The following is a 12,694-nucleotide window of genomic DNA, read 5'->3' on the forward strand; positions in this document are numbered from 1 at the left end:
CTTCATTGCTCCAGTTTATTGTGTGCTGCGTGTAGTAAGAGGGCAGGGGCTGCAGTTAGGCATTTGGAAGGCCCAACAACTCAAGGTAATGGCAGAATTTTCTTAACATGTGGTAGCTCCGGCAGATAGCTTGAGGGGAATGTTTCAAACCTCTTTTCTTTTATGTAAATTTCTAAACCTGATGGTTTAAATGTAGAATTTTTGGCTGGTCTGAAGACTCTGTTCTACTCCCTTCTGGGAAATATGTAATGTAAGGAACAAAGAGTGATTACCCTCTGTTGATTCCCATTCAACTTGGTATAGGATGACTAATATTTCTAATCATCTAAAACTCTTAACACTCTTTTGGAATTTATTTGTCATTTAGTCAACCCCATGTAGAATAAGCTTAGCCTCTGTATCATTGGGCCATAAGCCCACTTAGGGTTTTAAAAACTTCTAGAGGGAGTGCAAGTGTATTGCCTCCTACCCTTTTGTTCATGGCCAATCACGTTCAATCTTTTTCTTTCCACATTAAGGCCATTTAGTATGGGCACTTAATGCCCCTGTTTATGTTTCTGTAAAAGAAAGTGAAAAACTGTTGAGCAGAAGATGAGCCAAAAACAGGGCTAAGTGACTGTAAATACCTTATTTAAAGATTGTTAGGTATAACCTTGTTCGCTGCAAGAAATTTATGCCTCTGAGAGGCTGGACTGTATTAATTTTGGAGCTCAGACTCCTAGGCTATAGAAGTTAGTGGAGCAAACATGCTCTCATAAAATAGTGTACCTGCTTCAGAGCTATAATGCTCATCCCTTTGTATATTATCATGTTGATAATTCTCTCTAGTTTTGTACCTGATTTTTGGACTTTAAGATTGTTGGAGCCAACGAGCTCATTATTATATTGTTACTGTTTATTCAGATCTTCTATCTATCAAATTTTAAGCTCAAAAAAAAAAAAAAAGGAAAGAAATAACATTTTAAAATTTAGTGCATTAACTTATGCTCTGGTCAGTTCCTTGTCTGCCAATTCACCCCAGCACCTTCTTACACTTCTGTTATCCACGATACTTCCGTAACAGTCATAATTGACATTTAAGCACGATCCACAATAATAGACGACTTGACTTCATTTTGTAACCTTCCGTTCGTATCTTTACATTCGTTTTATATTTGCTTTCCTGCTGAGTACTGTGCGAGTTTGATAAATTAACCAAATTTTATCTGATATTTTTTGCGGAAATTTGAGCTGTTTACACGTTTCATATCCATTTAAGGCGAATGACGGCAGCAAATCGATTTGTATCTGTCTGTCATGCAAGAAACTTGGTATTTAGACTAAGGCAAGCCCAAAATGAAGTTTAGTGTTAATTTTGATTAGAAATTCAAATTTAAATACTAGGCCTACGTTGTGAAACAGTTTAACATATGAAATTTAAAATATCTCCCTTAAAATGATGTTTTTATTTAAAATTGAATTTGCAACCTGTTTTGTTCAAAATTTTGATGGGCTGAATTTTCTAAATATTTTTCGAAGACGAACAAAGCGCCGAGTGAACCCCGCCAAACAGGGAAGCGTCCTTCTGCTGCCAGGAAGCTTAAATGAAAAATTATATATATAATGTATATATAATAATAATTTTCCGGAAAAATGTGTATGACAGTTTTCAATAAATACGTATCTTTTTGTCTGTGTGGGTAACGACGGGTACGTACAGCAAATTGTAAATAAATACATGGGAATGCAATATTTTGCCTTTGCATATTAAAAAAATCATAAATGTTATTGCAATCCAACAGTAAGGAATAACCGAATCTCATTTATATTATAATATCAAATGTCACACTAGATAAAATTAGCTTTCTGATTTGGACCCTTCCCGAATAAGAATCTTGTGTGTGGCCCTGTTCCATGTGTATAGATGTTTTTCAGTTTTCAGAGATTAAATTGTCACTTAGACTAGTAATAGCCAAATAAATTGGGTGACAAAGTTAGATCCTTTCCAATGCTTCTGACGACGGAAATCAGGTAGAAAAAAATATGAAAACGACAGAGAAAGAAAACGCCCTGGTTAAATATGTATAGAGGAAATACTGGCAGAGCGGGACAGCTGCTTACACTCCTCCGCCTGGACTATAGAGCCCTGCGCGGATATACAAAATATTATCCGCATCCGTTCCGCACCCGCACATGGTTATCCGAGGAAATTGTACATATTAACTACAGTATACAGTATAACACCCAAGGTATTGAAACGGATAGATCTGTGAATATAGTACAATAGGCCTGATACCTGGCATCAGAGCCCCCCCCACCGGTCACAGGTTTATGAGGGATTTTCTCTTGCGACAACCACCGACGTATTGATGTATTGACGTATTAATTGCGGGCAGAAGCCAGTTGGGCTTAAGTCAGATTTACGGCTTTATGGTCTCAAGGCTCTTTATATCACAATTCTCCCATACCACTGTCAAGAGTCACCTAACCACAAGCAAAAAAAGGAGTATACCTGAGTGAAAATTAATAAACTTCATTATCCGCATCGGCGAATTGTTATCCGCTGATATTGTAAATATTATCGGTAAAATTATCCGCACTGCCATACAGTTTGTATCCGCCAAGACAGTAACTTCGCGGATATCCGCATCCGTGCAGGGCTCTATGTAGGAGGGGAAGGCGACCATCATGGGGAGGCAACGATAGCCGATCTGCTCGCGTGCAAGATTTATGCACGCCCTGGTATAAAAGTCCACTGAATTATTTCCTAGTAGCCATCGGACCCGTCGTTGAAGGAATTAATATTGTAAAATATACTGTATTCCATTTTTCCAAATGTAATATACTGATCAAGAGAAAAAAATACGGATTCTTTAACTTACTTCTGATGCTGGGTTTTAATTTTCGTTCGAAGCGTACTAAATTCTACTAACAAAATGGGGGAAAGAGGAATTCACGTCACAATTAGATTCACTATAATTGAACGCTATTTTATCATTTTCAGTGAATTTACCTTGCTATTTTAGTTCGGCTCCTTGATTGAATGGTCAGCGTTGTGTCGAGACCTTCGATTCCGGGAACCTTGGGATTGATTCCTGGCCAGGTCGGGAGTTTTAATCACGTTCGGTTAATTCCTCTGAGTAGGGCACATAGTCCTCTTCATACACATAACATACAAACTACCAATCGCCACAGAAACACGCAATAACGAATACATCCCTTCACATAGGGTTGCGTCAGAAAGGGCAACAGGCCGAAAACAGGAACAGTTCGCGACAGTTTGAACGTGCGACCCCGCCAGGTGTGAGAAATGCGGTGGAAGAAGAAGCAGGGAAAAACACTGAAGAAAGTCCGTACGATGCTGCAGGAAACACAACTGCTCTGCTGAACAGTCGTGTCACCGAGTTAATATAAAGGTCTATAATATTTCAAGCATTGTGAAAATATGCAAACCCTCGTTATCATGGTTATGCTAGTTCTTATAGGAAACCGTTTGCCGGGCTGGAGTGGCTCTGATGGTAGAGCGCAGGCTTTCTGAGTCCCAGTTGGCAAGTTCGATCCTGGCTCAGATCGAAAATATTTCAAGGCACTCAAATACACCAGCCAGATTTATCGACACTTGAAAAGAACCCCCACGAGGAAACATTCCGACACCTCGGCGTCTCCAAGAACCATAAAAGTAAGAACCATAAAAGTAATTAGTGCGATGTAAAATCAATGGCATTACTGTATTTTTCATCTTCTTGGATCAGACGATGGTTAACAATAATTATCTTAGCGTTTTAAATTAAATCTAAGTGCCATATCCAAACCTGGACGTCGGCATCTTGAGTTAGAGCTTACTTGCGGTAGGATGGCCGCTGGTGACCACGACCAATGTTTCTTAATTTTGGAGATGTCTGGCTCCTAGGCTGAATGGTCAGCGTAGTAGCCTTTGGTTCAGGGAGCCTCGGGTTGGATTCCCGGCCGGGTAGTGGATTTTAACTTCGTCTGATTAATTTATCCGGTTCGGAGGCTGGGTGTTTCTTCTCGCTTTAGATGTATACGTTCAATTCATCAAGTTAATTCATAATTAATAATAAGAAAACATAAAATTGTAGCTGGCTGCATGTGTGATAAGACCGAAATGCAAAGTAAAGACATTAAAAAAACGTTGGGCTTAGCGAAAAGTAGTTTAGAATCGTGAAAATGAAAATACGAAAGTACAAGTCTTCGTAAAAATTTCGCATAATATCGCTCTTGCGATAAAATCACCACGCCTACATTACAGCCTGCTTCCAGACATTCGACCGGGTCAGGAATGGAATGAATGAAGAGGCGAGGATGGGAATTGTGCCGGCTGCCGAAGCCTGTCGCACTCCTCTGGGGCAATGATTAATGACTGACAGGTGGAATGAAATTATACTGGAGTGTGTTGCTGGAATGAAAGATGACAGGCAAAACCGGAGTATCCGGAGGAAAACCTGTCCCGCCTCCGCTTTGTCCAACACAAATATCACATGGAGTGACCGGGATTTGAACCACGGTACCCAGCGGTGAGAGGCCGGCGCGCTGCCACCTGAGCCACGGAGGCTCCTCCTACATTATATAAAGTGCTCTAAATTAAATTCATTTGAAACATTTCTGAATAACGTTGATCATTTTCCAAAGATGAGTAAATAAGCATTTCAGCCTTCCCATAGGTCCACTTCCCGTTTTGAATATCTTCATTAACTCTGTATCTAAGTCGTAAAACAACCAGCCTTTCGAGCAGTTTTTACGTGGGAACGGTTTTTAGACAGAGAAACTATGATTTATTAATAATGTTCAGAAAAAACTTAAAATTTATTTACATAAATTTAAGCTAACGGTGATGACTGAAGTTAATAATTTGCCAGTAGAATTATCAGAGATTCCACTTTACATTAGCTCTCATTACCATCTATCTTCAGGAGCTTCGCTGACTGGAAAAATAAACGACGCTAACTAAAACTTTGTTGCAAAGATCGTGAGCTGAAGACGAAGAGAAGGAAGAGGCATACTTTGTCGTCGGAACCATCACCTTGATTCCGGCAAGGGGCAGGTTTATTTCCTGAGTTTAGACTGACGAGGAAATGAGGACGTCAAGTCTTCAAGAAGTGATGAGGGGAGAGGGAAAGCGAGGGCAGACTTCTTGTATAATTGCTGGCAACCCTTATTAACACAGCATTGAACAAAAGTCTGCATCATGATTCGGAAAGAATAAAATCACCATACCGTTCCACTATGCGATAAACTGGTGTAGTTACCGTGTGGTCATGCTACGACTAGAAAATATAGTCTTTCCACACTATTTTAATGTGTGAACAAAAAGCAAAGAAGCGATGAAAGCTCCTGGAGGAATGGACAAAAAATATTTCCACTATCCGTAACCTCGGCACTAAGCGGGCCAGGGTGCTTAGCTCTACGCCCGGCCGCCTTTTGTATTTTTGTGGTACTCATTTTTATTTTAGGCTCAGTGAATCTCAGGACTATGTGCCGCTTCAGAAATGGAAATCATTTCACCAAAATTTTCGAATCCATGCTATTACAATAATGTCATTGTTCTTTACGTCCCACTAACTACTTTCTGACGGTTTTTGAAGACGCCGAGGTGCCGAAATTTTGTCCCTCAGGAGTTCTTTTACGTGCCAGTAAATTTCTCACACGAGGCTGACGTATTTGGGCACCTTAAAATAAAATGCTAAGACATCAGAGAAGACTGTCAGTAATATATATTTTATTGAATAATTATCTATCAAAGCTGCAATATATCATCTCTCTCTCTCTCTATATAGGACCTTGTATTGTATTCATTCATTGTATATACATAGAGTATGTGGATAAGGAAATACGACTATTATTTTGGGACAAAGGATTGCAATCCAATATTAGTTCTAATTTTGTCAGCCCTGCTGATGCCTTACAGGGCTGCCTAAGGTGAGAATGCAAAGGCGTGCTCGATTCACCTGGAATGGCATGGGTGCCGGACTGAGTGGCTCAGACGGAAGAGCGTTGGCCTTCTGAGCCCACCTTGGCAGGTTTGATCCTGGCTCTGCTCGGTTTTATTTGAAGGTCTCGTGTGGATAGATTTACTGGCACGTAAAAGGACTCCTGCAGGACAAAATTTCGGAATCTCCGAAAACCATAGAAATGCACTTAGTGGGACGTAAAACTAATATTAATTAATAATATTTTTCAACGATCACTACTTATTTTGGGGGTCAGTAGTTACTTCTAGATGTGGATGTGACAACTTCTCACACCAAGGCCTACACGCACGAAAAGTTGGCGTTACGAAAATCAGCCTGTTGTAACACATTGCTTCTGGCAAACTATAAGGGATACATTCGATATTCTGATATCGTTGGGTAACTCAACGCCTCAGCCAAACGACACAAAAATAAAATCGTCGTGATAATGCAACCTTTCCCCAAGTGGACTCGTTCCTCTGTACTCGATTATGCGGACCCAGTACACTTCGGCCCGCAGCGTCATAGCGCGTAAACATGTCGACCGATTTAAGAGATTTATAGCGAATATAAGTATAGTCTGTGAATAAGTGACTGTGAACATTGGAAATTTGTAGCAAAAAATCTTGAAAATTCGACGATTTAACCGTCTAAATATCAATTCCAACCCCTTAAGTGGTAAACCATTGGAAAGCTGTCACTGAACCCGACATGATGCTACCACTATGGTTTGCGTGCAACTTTTACGCAGACTTTAGGACAATTAGGGCAGAAGTTACATGGCGTACAAAATTTGGAAAATGAGCAAATGTATCGAAAATGAGGGTGTGATTAGCTTAGTGATTCACTGCTGACTTCCTACCCAGAAGGCTGAAGTTCAAATTTCTGAGTTGAGATTTTCATCTCAGAAATCACGTGTCGTCAGGAAGGGCAACCGGCCTTAAACTAAGCCTCGGTGGCTCCCTGCCCTCTAACGATAGGCAGGGGATACCATGGTGACACCACCCACAAGGGAACCCCGAGCATACGTTTCAGTACATATGGTGAACTAAAAGGGGCGCAGGGTCCCTTAACTTGGGATCGTTAGTTGGCAACCAAGGGACCCTTAGCTGACTCCTGGCACTGCTTCCACTCGTGCCAGGCTCCTCACTTTCATGTATCCTACCCGACCTTCCTTGCTTAACTCTCGTTATTTTCCGACCCCGACGGTACTAGCTTTGCGAGGCCTAGGGATTCTTTCACACCTTTCGTGGCCCTTGTCTTTCTTTTGCCGATACCTCCATTTTTCGAAGGAATGGACCTCTTCCCTTTTGCTCTCTGACTAGTTTTAATAGAGGATGGTGGCCCAGTTGTACTTCCTCTTAAAACCAACACCACCACCATCACCACCATCACCACCATCACCACCATGCCTGGGTTATATAATTAATTATCTGCGTCGCTAGGCGACCAGCCAGATGAGTTAACTCAAAATAAATAATAGCTGTAAATATAAAATCAGTTAATCGGATTTTATTTATTTATTTATTTATTTATTTATTTATTTATTTATTTATTTATTTATTTATTTATTTATTTATTTAATTTATTTATTTATTTTATTTATTTATTTACCTGACAATTGCCCACTACGATGGAATTTGTCTTAATGTAGCTATCATCGGACACTTGTAAATAAGGTTGTATTGAATTGCTTATCTAATGTGTCATTCATTTCACCGTTATTTCGGATTTGCACTGCGCGACGTTGTCACGAAAACCCAGCAGGATAGTCCCTCACCTGTACCCACCTACATTATTTTTTCAGGGTTGGAATTTTCATCCTGATATCATGGTATTTCTCCGATGAAAATTCCATCCTTGCAAGCTCGCAGCTGCGCGCCTGTAACTGCACGGCCAACTTGCTTGTTCTCTCTGTGATATTAGGGCATCTAAGTGAGTCCTTTTTCATCCTTTCATGACGCCCTGTCTTATTCTCCAAGGGATCGTTCCTTACCATCATTTTCTCGTTCTGATAACCATCTCCACAATTTTCCTTGTCAATATGGGCTGATGACCGCGCAGTTTTTACCTTAAGACAACCACGACAAAAACCATCATCGCCAATTAACACTGTTAAACAATATCTCCATACTGACGATGTGCGGCGTTGATATGGACTGAGCAATCAGTGTAGTATCCATCATCTGTCTGTACATTGCTCAGAATTTTTTTAAAAAGTAGTATTTCTGTATCGGTCGTTTCAACAGTATCCAGCCATCCTGGAAGTGGTTTTCCGTTTTTTCCCACTTCTCTTCCAGGCAAATGCCGCGATGGTACCTACCTTAAAGCCACGGCCGCTTCCTTCCCACTTCCTTGTCTATCCCTTCCAATCTTAACGTCCCCCACCAAGACCCCTGTTCAGCATAGCAGGTGAGGCCGCCTGGGCGAGGTACTGATAATTCTCCCCAGTTGTATCCCCAGACCCAAATGTTTCACGCTCCAGGACACTGCCCTTGAGGCGGTACAGGTGGGATCCCTAGCTGAGTCCGAGGGAAAAACCAACCCTGGAGGGTAAGCAGATTAAAAAGAAGAAGAAGAATGAAAAAGTATAGCCGAAATTGCAGTGCCAGTAGTTATCAGAACATGTAAGAACCAGAGGAATGGCATGTGGAAAAATAAAGTTTTCAAACTCTCCAGCTACTTCCCGCCAATATTCAAGCAGGCTGTTCTGCTCGGGACGCAGCAGTAATCCCATCTATCGGAGATGAGTGGCAGCAGAAGAAAAACCACATCCCAACAAACAATAGTCAATGTAATCGATAGAGTTAACGAGGTGGCGGAAGGTATCCTGGGGTATCTGGTGTCAAAAGCGCAACAGCAGGTCCTCCAATTGGCGTACAGTGGTGCTGCAGCACAAGCCCGCTTCTTCAAGTCGAATCACAAATATTCAATGGGGTTCATATCGAAGCTATTTGGGAGTTAAAGCATAAAAAAATTCATTGTCATGTTCCTAGAACCATCCTTCACAATCCTGACAGTATAGCATCGCGTATTGTCCAGTTGGAAGTGGCCGTCACCATCAGGGACCACTGTTAGAATTTGTTTTGCCTATTTTATATTACAACTGGACTAGGCGCGTTGGTTAATTGGACCTTACATCATACCCATTGCACTATAGTAGGAACTTGTTCCATAAGAGCTAAAATTATTGGCCTCTTACTACCTTTACACCGTGCAGAAGTGGTGGTGGTAGGGTAAAATATTTTGATGATATTTTAGGGTCTAGGAACGTGCTTGACTATCAGATCTTAGAATATGTTTAATAAATGAGACTATTTGAAGAATGTAGTAGAGTGCCGGTAGAAATAAAATTAGGCACCGTACTATCTTGGCATTTTTTTTATTTTTTTATTTTTTTTTGCCATTTGCTTTACGTCGCACCGACACAGATACGTCTCACGGCGACGATGGGATAGGAAAGGCCTAGGAATTGGAAGGAAGCGGCCGTGGCCTTAATTAAGGTACAGCCCCGGCATTTGCCTGGTGTGAAAATGGGAAACCACGGAAAAACATTTCCCAGGGCTGCCGACAGTGGGGCTCGAACCCACTATCTTCCGATTACTGGATACTGGCCGCACTTAAGCGACTGCAGCTATCGAGCTCGGTATCTTGGCATTTGTCAGCCACGTGATGTAGTCTTGGGTTCGATTTTCGGCTCGTTCAAACACTAATCCTGAACAGAAGCTGCAACGGTGTTCATTCAGCCTTGTGAGACCGAATGAGGAGGTCTGATATGACAGACAGCGGATACGGTTATGGGAGCTAAGCAATACGACTGAAGAGTTCGTCACGCTGACCAAATGATACTCCAATATCTGCAGGCCATCTGGCTGAGCAGCAGCCATCTTGGCAGACCTGGGTCTGAAATGGGCTGTATTTACCACTATTTATTTTACCATTCATGAAATCCGTCCAGGTGGATGTCACACTACACACCCTTGGTTTCCTTTCCTATGAGTGTATCAGCCACAGAGAATAGGAAATTCGAAGATTAAAATGTAAAACATCTTTATTGTTGAACTTTAATTCATGTTATTTTTGTAGGAAGTCTCGGAGAGCTAAATTTGGAATAGATGCATGTACAAATTATGGGAGGGGGGAAGGAAGGAAGGAAGGAAGGAAGGAAGGAAGGAAGGAAGGAAGGAAGAAAGGAAGAAAGGAAGTAGAAGATCTAAATGGAAGACAGGGAGAGGGAGGTACAACGGACTAGTCATTGGGTATTAAAAAGAAAACAAAGGAACTCTATCGTACAATAATGAATAGAATGTATGTGGGGCAATTTCGAACCACAACTGTCCTCTCCACTAGCGTCTCCAAAGAGTTATAGCAAGGAATTGTATTTATTAATCTTGTTGTACAATAAAACTAGATGAACCTTATTACTGTAACATGTACTTACGTCATAATTAGCAAACTCTGACTTGCCAGGGGCTCCTGGAGGACCAGGATTTCCTGGAATACCGGGTGTTCCGTCTTTACCAGGTTCACCTGGAAGGAGAAGAACACAATGCAATAAATTCATTCTCATCAACACACTACAGGCAATGGTTTATGATAATCCAATAAATAAAAGCTAGTTAGCAATTTCTTTTACACACTTACAAGGTTTGTAGATGATTCGGAGTAGACGGAATTAGGACTAGGACCCATCCTCTAAATAAAACATGCCACTTCCATACAATACAAAAAATAAAAATCATTACAAAACTAACATATCTTGCTTCTGCCAGATCACGGAATTTAAACTAGGCTAATGCCAATTGAAACTCAAGAAGGCAAGTAGGTTTGGAATTGTATATCTTCTTCTTCCTAGTCTTTCCTCAATTTCTTAGAGTCAGCACTTTGAAAAATTTAGCCCAGTTTTACGACTGGATGACTTTCCCCACGTGGAGCGATGTTTTCACTATTGTGTGTTTCTGCAGTGGTTCGTTGAGTGATATATTGCATGTCAATGACGCTGTATATTAAAACGGAATTTAAACTAGGGTAATGCCAATTAAAATTCAACAAGGTAGGTAGTCCCCGAGTTAGAGGAATGAACCAGACGAAGTAAAACATTCCCGAACCGGACGAGAATCGAACCGGCGCCCTCAGAACCGAAGAGCAGTACGATGACCATTCAGCCAAGGGGCCGGACGAAGTTTGGAACTGTATAAGCAGTAAACCCATGTCCTCGTACGGAGATGGTTGAGCTCTTTTCAGGCACACCTTCAATGAATTGGAGCTGTGTGAACCTCTTAAACCACATAACAGGCTTCCTGCCATTCTTCAATTTCTAGCAGCATCGGGAATCGACACCATGCCTTTGAGAACAGCAGCTAACAGCGCTAACCGTTACACTGCCGATGATTATGACAAGACCTTTGTCTTAATGGTAGACTATCGAAAACTTGCCGGCTAATAATTTAAAGCTTCTGAGAGGACGTATTGCGTGATTAGCTCAGCGGCTTAGCTGATAGCTTCCCACCCGAAAGGCTGAGATTCGAATCCCGGTTGATCCTGAGATGCGTGGTGGTGGTGGTGGTGGTGGTGGTGGTGGTTTTAAGAGGAATTACAGATGGGTGACCATCCTCTATTAACTTTAATGACGAAAAATTGGAAGAGGTCCGAAACTTCGAAAAATGAAGGTATAGGCGAAAGGAAGGAAAGAACCACGAAGAGCGAGAAAATGCCTCACAAACCTCGCGAAAGAACAAGAGTTGACCAAGGGAGGTCGGATAGGAATGGTGAAAGCGAGGAGCCTGGCACAAGTGGATGCAATGCCAGACTCAGCTACGGAAACCGTGGTTGCAAGCCACGCTCCAAAGTCAAAGTTCAGAGCCTCTAGTCGCCCTTTCAGTAGCCTATTACGACAGGCAGGGTATACCGTGAATGTATTCTACCACCCCCACCCAAGAATCAACGTGTCGTCAGGAAGGGCATCTGGCCTTAAACCCCCGGCCAAAACCATAATGAGCCTGGGTGTGTCCAGCAACCTCAGAAAAAACTGGAATAAGCTTGAGAGAGAAAAGAGTGAGAGAAATATTACGATTAAGTATAAATATTACTGTGTCAAGACTGTCCGACTCACTGGCTGAATGGCCAGCGTTGAGGCCTTCGGTTCATAGGGCCCTGGATTCGATTCCAGGCTGGGTTGAGGAATTTAATCGCGTCTAATTAATTCTTATGGCTCGGGGAGTGGGCGTTTGTGTTTGTCCCAACACTTTCCTCTTCATATTCAGACAACATACTACACTACCAACTACCACAGAAACACGCAATAGTGACCGCATCCCTCCATATAGGATTGGTGTCAGAAGGGGCATGCGACCGTAAAACAGGGCCATATCCACTTGTGCATCACAGTTCGCACCCGCAACCCCACAGCTGTGGGAAAAGCGGTAGAAGAAGAAGAATTACTGTGCTCGAAACTAAAATTATGACAGTTGTGAAGAAATGTAGGAAGACTGAATGTCACGTAGGATATAGAAATTTGGAGTGAGAAACCAGTTCCAGTACTTGGAAAATATATTGTCTCAATGGCAAAGCAAAGCCTTATATTTAAAGGCCATGAATATCCTTAGAGGAGTGAAAGGTAAAGGTTTCCACTACCCTATATACCAGGGCCTCTCAGGGTGCATGCACCTGGTGCATGCACTGTGCACGATGCAAAAGACGACTTCGCTTGGTTGACCAGAGTGCAGACCCCCACTCCTCAATTTGGA

The 12,694-nt window shown here is 41.8% G+C and overlaps 1 protein-coding gene across 1 annotated transcript in view; it reads right to left on the minus strand.

The window, feature by feature from the left end:
- Positions 1–12,694, minus strand: part of LOC136856947 (collagen alpha-1(XVIII) chain) — a 622,397-nt gene that overhangs the window by 99,613 nt on the left and 510,090 nt on the right. The window contains exon 8 of the mRNA XM_067135237.2: positions 10,390–10,478. Coding sequence (XP_066991338.2) covers positions 10,390–10,478 — 89 coding nt within the window. The remainder of the gene's footprint in view (positions 1–10,389; positions 10,479–12,694) is intronic.

This window comes from Anabrus simplex, chromosome 1, assembly GCF_040414725.1.
Source record: "Anabrus simplex isolate iqAnaSimp1 chromosome 1, ASM4041472v1, whole genome shotgun sequence".
Taxonomy (NCBI): domain Eukaryota; kingdom Metazoa; phylum Arthropoda; class Insecta; order Orthoptera; family Tettigoniidae; genus Anabrus; species Anabrus simplex.